General features: G+C 35.7%; 1 protein-coding gene across 1 annotated transcript in view; it reads right to left on the bottom strand.

The window, feature by feature from the left end:
• The window catches only part of LOC124634413 (transmembrane protease serine 12-like), a 32,524-nt gene extending 18,164 nt beyond the window's left edge, over positions 1–14,360 (bottom strand). Inside the window, exon 1 of the mRNA XM_047169987.1 lies at positions 14,054–14,360. Within this exon, the coding sequence (XP_047025943.1) occupies positions 14,054–14,141 (88 nt within the window). The 5' untranslated portion in view covers positions 14,142–14,360. The remainder of the gene's footprint in view (positions 1–14,053) is intronic.
• Positions 14,361–19,676: the final 5,316 nt, after the last annotated feature.

Genomic DNA, 19,676 nt, shown 5'->3' with positions numbered 1-19,676 from the left:
CCCCCATAACGTATTTGATGAATTGTCTAATATTTATTCATATTGATCCCCAGCTGATGAAATGTAAGTAGGTAACCTGAAATTCAATGCTAAGCTTTTATTATGAAATTACCAAAATATCTTAAACATCAAAACACGAAACGACGACCTTAAGCAGCTCTTACCATTTGTCCCAACGGCATTGAGTTAAAAACAATCAAATAGGAATCACTTAAAAAAAAATAACCGACAATCGATCTCAAAGAAAGTGTCGGCTTTAACAAGTTAAGCCGTGATTACTCAACCAGAGTACAACAATGTCGTAGTAATAACAAGTTATTATATACATAACCTTAAACGTTGAAATAAACCGCACCCTGCAGACTTTTAGTCGGCCGATAGTTTGGTCACATACATGAATCACGATATGAAGACGATGGTAGTATGTACATTGTAAAGATCTGATATTTAAATGCCGTATTAGAACAACTGAAAACTTTAATTGAATTTACGATTTGCTTTAAACAAATAAGTATGTTAATTAGTTTTAAAAGAAAATCTTGGTTCCAATAAAAGTTTTCAGTCGTTCCAATACCGGCTAAGTACCTGATTTTTGTCATGTGCATACTATCATTCATCTTCATACTGATTTATGAGCCTAAACAAACTATCGGCCGACTAAAAGTTTCCAGTGTGCTGGTACTCTAAACGTTAAACGTAAATAATTTTGTAACCGCGTATTTACACGTGAATTACTTGGCCAGTTAAGTTTTATTGTTTTTTTTTTCTTTCATATAATAATTCTGTTATGTCATGTTAATTTGTGTGATTGTAGATTATTTTATTCGTTTTGCGATTGTGTAAGATACTGTAATTTTGTTGTAAGATACCGTAATGATTTATTGAAAGAAAGTCGTGATTAAGTAATTTTGATCTTTGATTTGTGATTGCTGCCTTTTATCTTGCGTTGTAGGAAATTACTGGGTTTTCTGTGGAGCCCACTACATTATTTTAAGTTGCGTACTCTCCTATCATCATTCATCTTATTTTCAAAGTTCTAATATTTCTTTTTAAGAGATCCCGAGAGAAAAAGCGAATTATCAGCCAATTAATCAAATTGAAGGTAATCCTGCTTGGATTCAGGATACAAACTATTTTGCTATGGTATAACCTAATGAATACTGGATTTCTTATTAAGAGCCTAATTAGACTATCAGCGGGAGGTCCAAAACTAACTTAGGTAATCGTTTCAGGTGTTTGTGAAGAATTAACCAAAACAAAATATTCTCATACTAAGCCTCAAAATGACCATATAACCTTCCTATTAAAAGGTACTTATCCACGTGACTAGTATAAGTTTCAGTGACCAAGGAAGTTAGGTAAGACGATGCCCTCAGAATATAAAGCGCACAGGTGTAAGCGAAGAACGTTTGATGATGACTGATGATGTAAAGGGAAAGTTATTGGAAGGAACTATTTACTACTGTCTTATAATACTTCCTATAGCTCGTGCCAAATTATCTATGCAGTTCTGAAGTTATAGTTATAGTCCTTGCGCAATTTTTGGTAGAAATGGTTGAGAAGCTTCTTGTGAAAGCTCATTTGGCACTGTATTGTTTTGAAAATTTTTAGTTTTAATGAGAACTAAGGACCATATCTAGAGCATACTTGACTTTGGCAAAATTTTTGTTAAGAAAGTAATAAGTATTATTGAAGAAACTCACTACACCAAAATGGGAATTTTTCGTATTTTAAACACCCTTTCCTAACCTTTTGATTTGCCAAAAGTTGCTGGTCCTAAAAAATATTTAAAGATTCAGATGGCTTCCTCAGATCAATCCCACAACATAAAAACCCCCCAAAAAAAGTCAAACCACCATCCTGAAAAACCCCAAACACAGACCAGCGCACGCGCGACCTGGCAGCGCCGTGATCGGAAAACATCGTTGTGCACGCTTTCCAATGCGCGCGCGCTTCCGTCCAAGCCTTCCTTTTACTTTCATGCGCGTCGGTGATCCATGTGCGGGGAAATGCGTCGTGGGATCAGATTACGAGGTTGTTGCTCTGCAGTTGTGAAGAGGCGATGACCGACGTGGGAATAAGGTAGTATTAATGTAATTAAAATGATAAAATAAATTAAGTAATGCTAAAATATTCCGTAAGTACTTAACTGTCGCGACTACAGAATAAAATTACCTGGAGTGACCTGAGTTTTACATGGTAATTTTGATTTTGTTCATAGACTTTTGTAGCTGGCTGTACTCTTAAGATTTAAGGTTGGTAAGCTTTGGGAGACTGACCTTTCTATCAAATCCTGACCCTCGGTATTACAAGACACTACAAATTTTAAGGCGTTTACTTAATCGATAATGGTCAACAACTACATATGAATGGACCTGGTGTTCATGGTCCTTACGATTTTGGCGTGTCATCACTACAATATGAAATTTAACTAAAATATGAAACTTCAGATTCCGACGAATTTCTAAAGGTGATCTCTATAAAAACAATATGAAAAAAAAATCAAGAGACTTAGAAGTGCACCCACAATTATCAATGAACCATGGGAATATTATTTGCCTTAACTACAAAACTGCAGCATCATTATTGAACATAAATCAACGTCAACCTTTATTAAAGGTCATTACACTCCGTTATGATGGTCACCTTTGTGACGAAATCATAGTGCACTATGGCTGCACCATGGCTGTCCCATAACACGTGGTGTTGGAGTGACGTCATTGGTATGGTGTAAGTGTAAGGCATTAGCGGAGAGCGAAGTGGAATTTATTTTCACTCTAGATTTTTTTTCTAGACAGCACAAACTAAAATAGGATAAAAATGTCTTACCTAGTTAAGTAACAACAAATGCGAATTTTGGCCGTAGATGATATGGAACTCTTCGTTCGCGTGTCTTACTGACACTAGGCCGGCTTTTTTTTAATATCTTATGAAACCTATTTGTTCTATTATTATAAGACTGAAGAGTTTTGGTTGTTCGCTTTTAAATGCGCTAACCTCTAGAACCAGAGGTTTTTTTCTCCCATACTCCTTTTTGTAGGGGAAAAGCTATAGGCAACCTTTTATCCGGATGCCTGGAGCAGTTCCCACATGACGAGAATGAAACTGCTAGTGTAAGCTGGTCAGATTACATAACATAAATAACTCAAACCCGCGACCTCTCGTCCCACAATCCTTCACTATAACCATTACAAGTCACGTTCGTAGTGAAAATGAAAACTCATTGCATTGTGTATGCACGTGGTGACCCGGCGATCGTTGCGTAATAATGTTACCTACGACTAGTTGGTGAATAGGCTTAAGGCTACTTTTGGTATAGCTTTGCTGAGTTTAAAGCTTAAGTAAGTTTTGTACTTGACAAAAAAATATTGGGAGAAAAGTCTGAGCTTCTTTTAGTCTGTTTATGGTAATCCAGCTGCAACTGCTACGTTGCAATTTATGTACCTACATGAAGGTATACCATAACCTCTTCTTTAGTGTATATCATGAAAAAAAACAGAATTTTCAGCATCCAAGCTTTACAATACTCGTAGATATAAATTACCTATAAACCATCGGGGGAAATCGGTTTTGGATATTTTTTTTACGAATTTGCAAGTATCTAAAAGAGCGATTCTGCATTTGTGAAAGAAAGCACACAGCTATTTTATTTAAACTACTCCTGAATGGAGGAGTTTTAGAGAGTACTAAACATAATTTCTTTTAAAAAATCTATCCCAAACAAAAAACGCCTAGATCCAAATTGCGCCAGCGTCTAGGCATCGTTGACAGGTCATCATAAGGTCGTGAGTCTTGGGATCAAATCGTGCCCCGCACTAATGAGCTGACCTTCCAACGGATGTACCGGATCTAGCTGATGATGGAGAGGTCACGGTGTACTGTGATGGTATCTGAGGTATTTTTTGGAAAAAGTTTTGAAGAAATTGATGGACGAGAAAAGCTGTAATATGGATGAAATTTTAATCGATTTGAAATGTGATGTAGTGTCGCAAAAGCCTTCGGTTTCCAGTGTGATTTGAAAGGACTAGCTTCCACCAGCGATATAGCCCGGGTTCCGCAAACCACTTCCCATGCTTTTAAACTAATAAATAGAGGACATATTTTTTGTTTCTTTGTAAAGGCTCCGAAACAATTAAACTACACTCGTCCCGAGTATCATAGGCTATATTTTATCCCGGTCCAGGCAGTATAGTTATTATGTAACGCTGGTGAAACCGCGGAAAACGATAAATGAGATATCTGACACTATGGAACAGTCAGTTAGACAATGAAATATCCTCTAGCTAGATCATCAACAAACCCAGCCAATAACAAACAATCTATTAAAACAAAACTAATAAGTAATAACATAATCCAAGTAATCAGCCCTCAGTAATTCTAGATGTTAGTTTCTTTACTTTCTCCCCCGAAGGTCGCGGGTTCGATGCCTGCCCTGATGACACGACGTCGCTCATTTCTTACAACAAATTATACATTATTTACGGTTCAGAAGTAGCTGTTAATGTTTTATTGAGTGTTTATGCCGTGTGAAGTGACTGACTGACGAACGTAGTAAATTATCTGATGAGATTTATTATTATGTCTAGAATTAGTCAAGGGACTGTTGTGAGTACTCTGTTCATCATTATACCGTCTATATTAATATCATTAACCTGAAGAGTTTTGTTAATTTGGTTGAAACGCTAATCTTAGCAACTACTGGATGAATTTGAAATAATCTTGAAATGTTAGATATCCCATTGATACAAGAAAACATATCCAGTGACATTCACGAATATGATGGTGTCGTAAAACCAAACGTGTTTGAGGAGTCAAACTGTGGATTCTTATAAGCTCTCTGTACATTGATGATATAATTTCAAAGCTATGTTCAAGTCCAGTCCCTAATCGCAAATTAACCGACAGCATAAGTTATAGAACACCATATAAAACATCACAAACTTATCTCTAAAGATATTTGCATCGACAAAACACAAATTGTTCTATCTTATAGAATCCATAGAAATAGAGAGTAAGTATAAAGTGAGAGTAATAAAGTGTATGCCTACCGTTTAGTTGTTGTAACTCAATGGGTGCTAAATTGCATGCGAAAGGAAAAGTAGTTTACGATACACTAATTATACGGTTTCTGCACCCTATAAAATAAACTCTATTACTTGGAGGAAATTGAGAATTTACTTACCCTAATGCATTATCTATATAGATGATTTAACTATTGCTCTGTTCTGACACATTACATTGAGATTTGCAGTTTTTGCGAAATATTTTTGGTCCTAAATGACTTGTAACGCAACGTTCCCTTCCTAATTGCTAAGTTATCATTTGACACTGAAATCATGCGTAGCTGTCATTTGTGCAGTAGTATCCAGCTTCCCTTATGACATAGTGTCTCATTCTTCTTTTTGTTCTTAAACCTTCAACAACTATATAGTTTTCATCAGATCATATCGAATCATAACCTGCTTGAATGATCTGTTTGCTGAAAATGTTTATAAGATATTGTCTTCTATTTCTCACTATACCAACTCATCCAGATATCAAGCTAGGTAAAGAAATAAAAATAAAGTGATTCTAATGTTTATAAGGTCTTCGAGACGTAATAATATTCACCACGATTCAAACTAGGAAAACTAACAACACAGTCAGAAACAATAGTACCTATTTCACATGACAATCTCTAGTGTTTTGCAAACGCATTTGTCATCAACGAAGCGCAAGAAACGCCGGGGGAAAAGTCTAGTCTTTTTATAACGATGGATTGTCTTGATTGATATCGAATCGATATTCTAAGTATCGATTGTAGTCGTCGATTTTTTACCGTAGTCAACGTTTTTTTATCGTCCGAAGTGTGAAAGGACGTGCGTGAGATTTTGAGGGCATGTGAAAATGAAACGATCTTTGTAGGCTTTAACTATGATTAGACATTAAATATTAATGAGCCGTTTGCACAATGGACTATGTTGAACTGTGATGGATGGTTGACATGACAAATTGTTTCTTGTGTATGTTATGTAAGAATGAAAAGCTTAAGTTGGTAAATGGCCTCAAATTGCGCATTGCTAAAACTGAAAATCATAGCCAAACACTCCAGGAAAAGTCGTTTCTGATTTCAGGCACAGTTCTGATCTCAAAATATAATAGGTAAGGGTTTATTTTACTTCCAATGACTACTTTACTTAGTTATTGACTTTCCAACGCCGAAGTTTTATTTTTCATCTCACCTAACAACTTGGGTAAAGGATTAATTTGGTTTAGCCTTTTTTGAAGTGATTAGATTACTTAAACTTTTTGCTTTCGGACTAATCAATGCAATTTGTAGTGCAGTTTTCCTTAAGCAATTGAGATTCATTCTAAATTGTACCAACTTGATCTTTTATACCTATTATTTCTTTCTTATAGAAGGAAATAAGTCTACGTATCTTTCTTAGTGGATATTTACTCTTCAACCATCTTGCTTTACATTCTAGCCTTTTCTGGATTGACGTGCGTAAATCCTTCGACAGATTTAAATTCATAATTCACCTATGTTATGCCTGTCTCCATAGTTCTATCTTGTCTCCATAATTTGTAATTTACTTCCCCAATACCATCTACCAATTTTACTCACAAACAGTAACAGAATTTCCGTACAAGTTGAACATTTCAATGTTATGTGAAAGTGAATCTAATTGTTCACAGAACTCTTATATTTCAGCGTTACCATTGAGCCTGATGGCATCACGTACATTTGCTATTCACTTGAAAACTATCCACTTAGTATCAGTATTTGGCACTTTAAGAATAAAACTGTCAAATAGCTCTTCACTTGTTAAGTATGTAATTAAGTTTAACTTTCTATGTGGGGAATTATTCTGAATTATCTGGCTAGAATACTAGGTAGAGTAACGAAAAGATGGATGGATAGAATCCCCGAAATATGATGATTAAGTGGAAAGAAAACATTGATATAAAAAGTGACTATGAGGAAGATGGGATCATTAAACAGCGAGTTTCTGTGTAATCAAGAAACGTGATAGAAAACTAAACAGGACGAGGCTTCGAATCGTAAGCTTTCAATAAGTAATTTTGTAACTTGAAGATGAGTCAGACCAATAACGCCCAATTATTTTGAGAATCAATTTGTGTGGTCAACACACGCAGTTAGTAGGAGCATAAAAATTTAAAATAAATTGAGACCCAAATAGCGATGGCGGTAAAAATTTTAATTGCAGCAACCGGGCATTTCCGTAATGTCAGTAGTTTCTAAAATCAAATCAAAACTATAAAATAATTTGTATGAAACACGAAACGGTTAGAGTCAATCGGTTCTAAGTGGAACGGTACTAATCGAGAAATTGATCGATTGTGACGTCACAAATCCAAATGCGCGGGCGCAGGTAAGATGTTTTTGCTCCACCGCTTTCCTCGCAAACATTTTGATGTTTCGTAATAAATGTAACAGTGACAATGAATTTGGTAACTCTGTTCCAACAATAGCTATCGATAAAGTTATGTTTTTGGTAGTTTTTGTCAATATTTTCGAAGTTTTTTCCGTATCAATCAATGAGCATCTTTTGTTAACATTGCTGGATTGAGTCGTCAATGGTTGACAGGTATGTCACGTTTATAAATTGATATCGATAAAGTTTTTACTATCGAATTTGAGATGCTGGCAGCACTGTTTTTACCACCGATATTGGAGTAGGTATAATTATAAATACATAAGAAAAAATAAGAGCAAGAGGCGTTTAATGTAAGTTTCAGTATAGATATCGTCTCTTAACAAGAATCTTTTTTAAAAGAAACTGAATACAATGTAACTGTTTATTGCAAGTTTAATGCCATTATTGGCAACAATGAGACTTCTTAGATCGAACCTACATGAGAGCGACAAAATAAAACCTCATAACAGAATGATAGAATGGAATAATTTAGTTTAAACGAAAATAAGTTAAGAGAAGTAAGTTACATTTAAGCTAGGTATAGAATCTTCAGTATCTATCATACTGATTATTCTGAAAACATCTTTTTCAAGGCAGTTAGACTGCTTCATGCTTATTATTCTTAATATTTTAGTTGTCTTTTTTTCAAATTGCTGCTTTATGGATCTGCTTAAAAAAAGCGCTTGTCTAGAATACTATATTATTAACATTTGTTTCGGTACCATCTACTGGGTTAATCGTCACAATTAAAGCTTTAATGCCTTCAATTTGTATTAAGATATTTTTGATTTAATATATTATTTAAGGGTCATCAATGATTATACTCATATACAGGCCCGCCGTAAGCGGGCGTGCAGCGCGTGCACAGCACGCGGGCGGCACGTCCTAGGGGGCGGCAAATCGAGCGACTCATCACGTAATATTTAAAAAATACAATATCTTTTTACTAATGATTTGATTTCAATATTTCCGAACACAGCAATAGCGCTAAGAATATTACTTACACTGCCGGTTTCAGTTAGGTACATATTCTGTTGAAAGGACATTTTCAAAATTAAAGATTCTTAAAAACGATTTAAGATCAACCAGTGGCGTAGCGTGGGGCAAATGCTATTTAGGGGGCGGCAAAATTAAACCAATAAAATTTCGGAAAAAGCCGCCCTAGCTTTGGTCGTCTCCTATCAATTTTGACTGTTTCACCCTTTGCATCCCCAAAAAAAAATCGCGCTCGCTGTGCTCGCGGCTCTATGTCAGATTTCGCATTTTATCTTTGTTTAATTGTTGAGGCATTCCGTTATGGCTTTTTATGATATGTTTACTTCATGAAAACTCTAAGGAAAAAATCGCGCTCGCTTCGCTCGCGGCTTTTGCACTTCACTTCTGTACATATCTTACTTTTTGACTTTGCTTTGTTAATTTACAGTGGTTTTTATTTGTTTTGTGTCCTTAGACTAAAAAATTTTCGCGCTCGCTCCGCTCGCGCTTCCTTATATATGCAATGTGTCTTATAGGTTGGCTTTTGGCAACGGGAAACCCACCAAATAACATATTTTACTGACTTTAAACATTGTTATAGATATTCAAGTGCGTTAGTTTAAGTTAATCTCAATATTTCAATACATAGGGGCCACTATAGGGGGTAATGATTGCACTGCATTGATGCCCTAAGCAATTGCTTAGTTTGCTTATGCATGGGCGTAGCCACACTGGGGCAAGCTGGGGCACTTGCCCCACCCTGGGCCCTGGCTCTGACCTATAAGGTGTCTGATTAAATTTTTTTTTTACTAACTCTAACTAACAACATCAACAATCATATGTACTATCCGTAAGTAATTGCACAAAAAAATTGTCGACTTTGAAAAGAGCGCGATCAAAACAAAATACACGTTCGAGTTCCCTAACGTGCGCGGTGCACGCGTCATTTGAAAGCGAGCCGTATTCCCTAAAAGAATAGTTGCTATGTGGTGTAGCGAGCCGAGCCGTCCATCTAATCCAAAAAATAATGCATTGAAAGAGATGAAATGGTAGACGTGATCAAAATTTCGGAAATGCAATTTTATCCTAGTGTAAAAACCGCGCTCGCTATTTTGCTTGCCCAGCCATTTACGACCTGTACAATAGAACGATCGTTTAGCACAGTGGTTCTTAACCGGTGGTCCGCGGGCCACTGGTGGTCCCTGGAGGCATTCCTAGTGTCCGCGAAGCTTAAGCTGCATCTACGCTAGAAGAGTCGAGCACGAGCGGAGCACGAGCCGAACAAAATTCGTCTAGAATGGACCAACTTACAAGCCTCTAACGACCACGCTCCGAGCATTTCGTTCGTGCTCGGCTGCGTTCCGCCTGTTGTCGGTTTTGCCCTTGTGACTCCCGTTATAAAAAGGGCTTGGTTGGCTGCAATAGCAGCGGCTACTGCAATATTATTATATCGTCCATATTCGCCAAGAGCCGCGAAATTGCTGCGGAAAACTACGTTCGAAAACAGTGATCGTTGTAGGTTCGTTGTACGTCCACACTTGACGCCGCGAACGACGGCTCCGCTTGTGCTTCGCTCGTAAATCGGGTGTGTCGTACCTAGTCCCCCCATTCATGAAAATGTACATTTGGGCGACATTTTACGTAGTTTTTGGTTATGAGTCTTAAAAAATAATTAAAATTTCGCGCTCGCTTCGCTCGCGTATTCAGAAACGATATTATTTTTGTATTTGTCAAGAAACAAAAAGTTAAGTACGTTTGGGCTAAATTTTACGTAATATTTGGTTTAAGTTCGATACAATTTCAGGCTTGCTTCGCTCGCGTATTCAGAAACTATATTTTGCATTTGTCAACAAACAAAAAGTTAAGTACGTTTGGGCTAAATTTTACGTAATATTTGGTTTAAGTCCGATAAAAATTTCGCGCTCGCTTCGCTCGCGTATTCAGAAACAATATGCCCTTATTTTTACATTTGTTAACAAACAAAAAGTTAAGAACGTTTGGGCTAAATTTTACGTAATATTTGGTTTAAGTCCGAAAAAAAAATTCACGCTCGCTTCGCTCGCGTATTCAGAAACTATATGCCCTTACTTTTGGCTTTTGTCCTGTGTGTGATTGTTTATTTTCTGTACCTGAAAATATAAACCTCTCAAATTAAGAAATTAACAAGTTTGAGATTAACGGCTCAAGATACAAAAAATCGGAGGGCCCCCGTCCCACCCCCGGAGGATAGGTTGACTGCTGCCCCACCCTGAGCCCAAAGCTGGCTACGCCCATGTGCTTATGGGCTAACCCAGGACTGCTTAGGTTACTCTGAACATTTCAAGTAAATAAAAAGTTATGTGTAATGTATGTTATGTATTGCAATAGTTATTTATCCAAAAGTAGGAGGGTTTTCTTTACTTTCTTTACATATTTTTTTCTGTTGGACAAGTAAGATGGATATGAATTGATCCGGACCACCTGGATCCGCCCCCCCCCCCCCTATATATTTTTTGACAAAACGTATGTAGTCGTAGGGCGGTATAATCAGTTTTGCACGCGGGCGAACAAACAGCTAGCGGCGGGCCTGCTCATATATACACTAGTCCCACCCTATTTTTTATTCTGATCATCATCTCTTATCCTAACCTCATTTGGAATCATCACAGTTTGTCTTCTTCTATACTATCTGACATCATCTCCCAAGTATCATCCTTTTCAGCCACATCTGTAACCATTTTTTTCTCGTAAATGTGAGTTTGTTACGTTGATCACGCTTATTAGAAGAAAGACAAGATATTGTCTGCGAACATTAAAGGGAAACCCGATCGTTTACGTTGGAAACTGCTGGTATAAATATTATTTAGACGGAAAAGTGAAATCTTAGGTTTTGTACTACTTGTTATACTGTTTCCTATTTAGATGATATTAATAGCTGTTATATTTGTCGTGTAAACGTAATTTTAATAGTACTGTAATTTATATAATGATCGTTTTGATACACAATAAAACTTGGACTTATGACATACTAAAAATAATTGGTAACGTCTATACAGATTGTAAGCTTCGAGTTATTTAGCACGACAAATTAAAGCAAAATTTATTTTGATATTATTACAACAGCACAATCAAAATAATTTGTTTAAAAATAAAGGTAAAACCACAGTAAGGATAATTGGCTTATGTTTAACTGATCACCAGAAATAGTAACAAATAGCAGACAAAAATAGTAAATGATCACCAAAATGAAACTCGCATTTTAATGTAAAATGATAACCAAAGTTTTAACACTTTGCTATCCCATTTAAGTGAAATTACTCCAAAATAAATCATGCGCAAGCCAAAAATAGTAAATGATCACCAAAATTAAACCACCATTTTAAAGTAAAACGATAACCAAAGTTTTTACATTCTGCTATCCTATTTAAGCAAAATGAGTCCAAATAAATCATTGTTATCCCAAAAGTAGTAAATGATCACCAAAAGTAGTGAATGATCATCAAAATTATACCAGCGTTTTAATATAAAATGATAATCAAAGTTTTTACATCTTGCTATCCTGTTTAAGTAAACTGACTCCAAAAAAATAAGTTCGGCCTGATACAATAAATGTAATAACATTATGGGGACCCTTTTCCTGCACTAGGGTGGAAAATTGTCTATTGCATGCCTCTAAACAGTGCGATAAGAGTGTGTTTTCGAGGGAGTGTATTGAGAAACACATTCTTCTTCTTCTTTCTCCTGCCCTGTTCCCAATTTTACTTGGGGTCGGCGCAATATGTCATTTTCTTCCATTTTCCCCTGTCACTCGTCATACTGACACTCACGCATGCATTGCAAGCCGGACACATAACTTAATATGGCATCATAATACTTTATTTGATAATAAGCCTACATTTTATGGCAATCACAGTGACTTATTTAGGCAAATATAATACATTAATTTGGTCGTCAAGAGTTGGTGATCATTTACTAAATTTGGTGGTCGAATACAATTTAAAGTGAAGTCGTGACTAAAATAGCTGGTACTATTACATTTTTAGACTTTATTTTTCTGGTGTTCAGTAGATTTTTCTGGTTGCAAAACTAAGGGTATCAAGGCATTTTATGGTGGTCATTATATTTGTTCCCAGGATAATTCTCGTATCACAAGTAAGACGAAGAAGAAAAGGCAGCATATTTGTTTAACGTCACTTGTTGTAGGAATCCGTTACGAAGAGATCCATTGCACTACCTTTATCTTTAGCGTAAAGCTCAACATAAGTACCTAATAATTTTAAACCAGTCTAAATCACGTCACATTAAATTCTAAATAATACCTAGCTCCACAATCAAAGCTAAATCCGATTTATTTCTTATCCTATCACAAAGGAATTACAATTTCCAGTAAGTTGGCACTAAAACATGGTTCCACAATGGAATTTCATTGCTTACTGTCGTGTTCCTAAGTCAGGTTTATAGCTAAAGTAACCAGAAACTGCAGACTAAAAAGTCGGCCGACAGTTGTCTCGAGATGGTTGGAAAAAAAGTTACTTCTGAGATGACGGTAGACGGAAGAAGAAAGCGTGCTGCACCGACCCCAAGTAAAGGAAAATTGGGATAAGGGCAGGAGGATGATGATGATCGTAAATTCAATATGTATAAGTTTAAGTCGGTCTGATACCGGCTAAATACCAGATCTTTGTAAATGCATATTCATGTTCATACTGATTTGTGAGCACAAACTATCGGCCGACTAAAAGTTTGCAGTCTGTGGGTACTGTTAGAGCTAAATGTGGTTTGAATTGTGGCTGCCGGCGCTAGAGAAAATGAGAGTGGACTATGTAAATGACTTGATAATTCAATATGAATTTACAATAGATAGTGACGTAAATCTTGATGTAGAGATAATTTGGAATGTAATATCTGATTTAAAGGTGCTTATATTTTAAGAGACTAGACCTGCTGCTAGCTGTTTTTTTTGTATGTGTTAAAGCGTTGTTCTTAAGATGATGATGATGATAAATTTTATTTTTAGGCTTGGTTGTGTCATATGAAATTAATATTTGGTCTAATTTTGCCATTTATTTAATGATGGGAAGCAAGACAATGGTGCTAGTATGGAGATTGAATGAAGAGGCAAAGCTGCAGAAAGGGCTTTTAGAATTTTAGCACGAATTTATTTTTTTCAGCATGTAATAAATATTAGAATTCCCGAATATACAGTCAGCATTGCTAGAGTAATTTCGTATAATCGAGATCTAATTGAAATCTTAGTACCATCAATTTATAGTTAAGTGGTGATGACAGAACTTTCAGCTTGTTACAAAATATTTAACTTTATTTCCTTTCACGTCAAATTGCTAACTCATTTTGATTGATTGGAGCCATTAGTGTTTCAGTGGTTACAAAATTATTGGATAAAGTTTTGTTTTTGTATATTTATTTAATATTTAGCTTTTGATTTCTATACAGATAATTTCCTCAGGAAATTTTAGAAAATGATATTGGTAAAAATTAAATGATTTCGATGTGGTAGGTGTTTAAAAATTGCGTAGGTATAGAGCGCATCTTCGATTCTTTATAGGTATATTTATTTAGTTTTTCCGGTCTATGTACCTATACGTATTTTGGTTTTTCATGACAAGAACGATAAAATAAAAAATCTCTACAATAAAAAGAACAATAAAACTACTTACCTCTAGGGCTGTACCCATCACAAATGTCCATAAAAATCGCCAATAAAACTACAATTAAAACACAACAGCTAACACGCGTCATAGTCATTAGTTTACACGACAACAATCAATTCATATTTCCTTCACGCACAATTTGCGATAATATTACGCGCAAACGAGACTATACGTATCGATACTCAACGATTCATAAACATCACTATTAATCATTGTAACTGCCAATAAAAACGCGGTAAAAGTCAGACGTTCGATGTTTGAAAAATTTGAAATAAGATTGGTTTGACACGTGCGATCGTGGCGGTGTCGAAATTAGAAATGGTTGGAAAAAAGTGCCCGGTGCGCTTGCGCCTGTATTAATGACTAACGATAGTGTTTTTACTTTTTTCCGCGGTGTTGCGCCGGCGCCTAATATCCCCACCGGGGAAATGAAGGGGGGTTGACAACATTTTGTAAGCGTAATTATGCAGGAAGGAAATAGTAACTGACACTCGTTGATTTATTGTTGTATGTAAATGTAAATAATTGCAAAATGATTCCGCGAAGAAAATTATGAAAATTGGGTTTTCTTTGGTGAAAGGCGGTATTCAAATATTGTGCGTTGCCACAGATTAATGGTAGAGATAATTGCACATACTGACATATTTCCGTTTTTTTTTTTCATATGTGGGTCACTAACCTTGTATTTTTAAGAATTCCCTCACAGATTTTTGATAGATTGATTTTAGAAAAAGTTTTAAAAAGTATTAAAGGAGTCAACTACTAGTCCACGGTGGAACTCTAGAGTTTGACTTCCACAGGAAATAGTCAACTTGTAGAAAGACATGGTTAAAAAAGCTTTCAATAAAAGAAAATATTTTCACATACCTAAATTCTTTGTTCTGAGGATCGCGCATACAATCTTCAAGAAATATGAATAATAATATTCCATATGAAAACCAAATGTTGCCGATCAATGGCTATAGAGAGTGAAATGATTTGCGCGTGCGCAGCGGACGGTTGCAGTCGCTTGCTTGTTTACTACTGCAATATTATACGACAAATCTATTTATAGTTTATGTACATACATACATACATGGTTTAGTTCTTATAAAAAAACCTAGAAAAAAAGGAATTGAGAACAACCTCCTCCCTGCCGGGGCTGCGGGATTGTTCGAAAGAGTAACAGCGGTCTTGGCACATAAAGGGCTTAAGAAGGAACATGGTGGGATTTAGTCAGAAAGAGTAGGACTGAGGTACAACCCCAATACATATTTTCTGTTGCATACACAAAATTATTACAAATCCAATTTAATCCAATTTAAAGGATTTTTTAATGATGTAGATACGTAGTCTTGCTAGGCTAGATCCTGAAAATAGCATAGGAGTTTATTTTATACAAATGCGGTACACTAGTATTTAATAAATTATTAATCTTTTGGATAGAATAATTCAAATAACAATATAACGAATGTTAAAGACATGATTAGGTATCAGCAACTGCCACAGATTGACAAATTAATTAATTTGTGATCACGCAACGCAATCGCTCGCTGTATCTCTGCAATGTGCATTCACTTTTATTATCCGACTGCGCCAAGCCAAGGAAATGTGAATTTTCTTGACTATTTACGCTTGTTATTTATTGATACCAGGTACCTAATATAATGAAGAGAATGAGCAGCTTTTTTTGTTTGTTTGTAGCATAAAAGCTAAAAAGCTAATTAGTGTAACTCCAGTAGGGCTCGATATCGATCTGGACGATACTAAATTAGACGTCATAACTAAAACCGTTTTCCTGGGCATCACCATTGATTGTAAATTGCAATGGGGTGCCCACATCTCACCACTGTCGAAAAGGCTGAGTTCCGCAGCTTATGCAGTCAGAAAAATAAGACAAGTACAAGACAAGTAAAAAACAGAACTCGGCCCAAACTGAACCTATGTATAGTTAAATAACTGAATGTGAAAGGCAAAGAAAACATAAGAGAATACATAAGAGAGTACATAAGAGAGTACATAAGAGGAGTATATAAGAGAGTACACAAGAGAATACATAAGAGAGTACATAAGAGAGTACATAAGAGGAGTACATAAGTGAATACATAAGAGAGTACAAGTAAGATAATAGATAAGAGAGTACATAAGAGGAGTATATAAGAGAGTACATAAGATAACACATAAGAGAGTACATAAGATAATAGATAAGAGAGTACATAAGATAACACATAAGAGGGTACATAAGAGAATTGATAAGAGAGTACATAAGAGAGTTCATTAGAGAGTACATAAGAGAATAGATAAGAGAGTCCATAAGAGGAGTACGTATATACATATACTACTACGTATATTTTTTTTCTGTTGGACAAGTAAGATGAATTAGAATGGGGAGGGGGGGTCCGGACCCCCTCCCTGGACTCCCCCCTTATAAGTCCATGGTGCAACTAGTGTGACTTTTCATAGGACCCTGCCTAGGGTAACCGATTTGAAGCCACAGTTGAGCCGCTATCTCCGGGTGACGAAAGCTACATTTTATCCAAATGCGGGCAGCAGCTTCTGGTAATATATATTTTAGGGGAATTATATTTTTTGTCACCAAAATTTATATTTGTCATCAAGTTGTATCACCTAATAAATAGATCTATCGCCACGAAATATTTTCGTTCTCAGATAAACAAAGAGTGTTCCCAGGTATGAATTACCAAATTATTGTTAGCTAGCCGTTTTCCCGCGGTTTCACCCGCGTCCCGCGGTAACTACTGCCCGTACCGGGATAAAACATAGCCTATGTTACTCGTGGATAATGTAGCTTTCGAATGGTGAAAGAATTTTGAAAAACGGTCCAGTAGTTTTTGAGCCTATTCATTACAACCAAACAAACAAACAAAGTTTTCCTCTTTATAATATTAGTAAGTATAGATTAATGTGTAAAATATGATATGGATTACCAATAAAATTGTAGTGCATTACATGAATATAAACTTCGTTCTTATAATAATAGTTTTATTACTTAAATAATAGCTTGGTGCTCAAAATGGTGCTTTAAGGTTTGGAGTGATGTTTTGGGGTAACTCTACCAGTAAAGAAGTTATTTTCAAAGCACAAAAAAAATGTATTAGAGCTATGTTTAGACTTAAAACCACTGATAGTTGTAAACCTTATTTTATAAAATATAAAATTTTGTCATTGCCTTCCCTATTTATATATGAAGTAGCCGTTTTTGTTAAAATTAACTCACACTTATTCAGCCGCCTTTCAGACGTAGTTGTCCGTAATCGGAGAGACAATGATCGGCTGTGCGTAGTAAGATCAAATACTGCGCTCATGCACAAAAGTATTTTCTGTCTGGCACCCATGATATTCAACAAAATACCTAAGTCTATTAAACAGTTACCGCTTTCAAAATTTAAATTTCATTTAAAAAAATATTTAATAGAAAACTGTTTTTATAATGTTCACGAATTTTTAAATAAGTAATCTAGTTTATATCTTAGTTTAATTTACTTTTCATATTTTTAAAAATTATTTTAGAAATGTAAGCATTATCTTTTATTTAACTTTTGTACGCCCTTGTGGGCAAAACATGCAAGAACTATGATTTTTTATGTAACACCCTGCTTTGCAAACCTGTTTTGTACTGCATACTCATGTTTTGGACAAATAAATAATCTTTATCTTTATCTTTATCTTTAAAAATGGTAGATCTGTCACCAAATAAATCGATTAATCGATCCCTGACTGCTACTCCTTTTTATTTGTTATTTTATCACCAATACAGTAGTTACATTTTATTTCGTTCAGTTATTAAAATCATGTATTCGTTAGGTACCAATTTAATACATCAGTTTATAATTTTAATGAAAATATGTTCAAAGGGAAGAGGAAGGGAAGGGAGACAAATTGGCGCGCTTTCGGGCCTCAACGAATGGGTTGTAGGTTGGTTGTAGGTACGATCATACGATGCTTATTTTGACTTTAATTAAGTGTTTTATTTACTATTCAGCTAGAAATTTAATTAAAATATATTTATACTACCTGTGGAAATTAAGACCCTTGGGGGAGGCACATGGCCAGTTAAGTAGTAGACTCTTTTGGTTGAAAGAATGATGACGACCACCCTACATTTTTAGACCTTCATGAAATTTTCTATTGATATAATCTATGCTTTATTGGTGATCTCTTTAAATTAGTTTGCTTAAATACTATTAGGACAAACCTATTATTATACATACAAAACCATTTATTTGGTACTTGACCCCATATCTCCATGATTTTCGGTAATTTATTGTGGAATTGATTTAATATTGTTTGGTGACAAATCTACTATTTTGAGGGCAAACCCTATTATTTAAGAAACACAAAATAAATTAAATTGGTGACAGCTTAAATCATACCCATATTTTAGTAGGCTTACAGTTTTCTGATGAAATGATGAAAGAAAGACGCGCTAGACGGCCCACACTCCAGCTGCACCATGAGCCGTGGTGACTAAAGTTGTTGACAGCTGTACCACAGTGTGGCAGCGATGAGACACCCACATCCAAAGCGCCATAACCTTGAGCCTCTGCGCCATACAAACTCGGCGCAAGAAATACGTAGCGAGAACGCTCTTATTTTATGTTAAAATGTTTATAAAATAAAATGTTCGTGTTTTGAAAAAAACTAAAATTACCATAATGTTCGTTATTAAATTACCTATCTATTAGTTTAGGTAGCAAATAAAAAGAATAGTTACTTTACGAAGAGATGCATTAGTGATTATTTCTCATTCTTCATCATTCTCATTCATTTCTGTGGTTTTGTTGTGACTAGGGCTGCCATCTCGAATTTCACCAAACCCGGACAAACATTAAAAAAACCCGGACATTTGGCGTAAATCGCATTTTTTCCCCGAAGGAGTACGATTTTTTTAAACAAAATAATACCTAATTTGTAATCCATTTACTATTAACACATACTTAAATCCAATGAGGTGCTTCCTTACATGAAAAGTGTCCGGGTTTTCCCCGGACACTTCTTGAAACCCCGCCTGGACGGCCCCCGGACGGCCTCCAAACGAGGACAAATCCGGGGAAACCCGGACGGATGGCAGCCCTAGTTACTAAAACTAAAAAAAAAATACTTCAAGAGTCAAGAATGTCTACAAATTTTATGTATTTTTTATTAGTTGGTAGGTACCTATTTGTACAAAGAGACTTCGAAAGGCAGTACAATAAACGGCTTCCGCTGCGTTATGCTCGGGGAGAGGGTACCTAAACATAACAGGCTTAATTGATGGGAAATTCATTTGTTTGTCAGCTCGATACATGATAAGCAGACAGTCAAATAAAGTATCATGTACCTAAACAAAATAAACACTGAGACTTAAATGATTACGGCGACATCTAGAGCAGAAATATTCACTCATGACTGGATTAACTACCGCTCTCTATCGGCAAACTAAAGAAACAAGAACACAATCAATAAAATCAAAGCCTTCTTCCCTTGATAGTACTATTTTTAACCACTAGAGGCGCTGCATGCCCGTCGAAAAATTACATTACGGTTAACATCCTTTCTCTCTTTCACCCACTCATTGATAGTTGACGCTAGAAAGAGATAGCTGGAATCGTGTCAATGGAACGTAACGTAAACACGAGTTGTCAGTTGT

The sequence above is a fragment of the Helicoverpa zea genome, chromosome 11 (assembly GCF_022581195.2).
Source record: "Helicoverpa zea isolate HzStark_Cry1AcR chromosome 11, ilHelZeax1.1, whole genome shotgun sequence".
NCBI classification, from domain to species: Eukaryota; Metazoa; Arthropoda; class Insecta; order Lepidoptera; family Noctuidae; genus Helicoverpa; species Helicoverpa zea.
The sequence above is the reverse complement of the archived record's forward strand: the minus strand, read 5'-3'. Positions and strand labels throughout refer to the sequence as shown.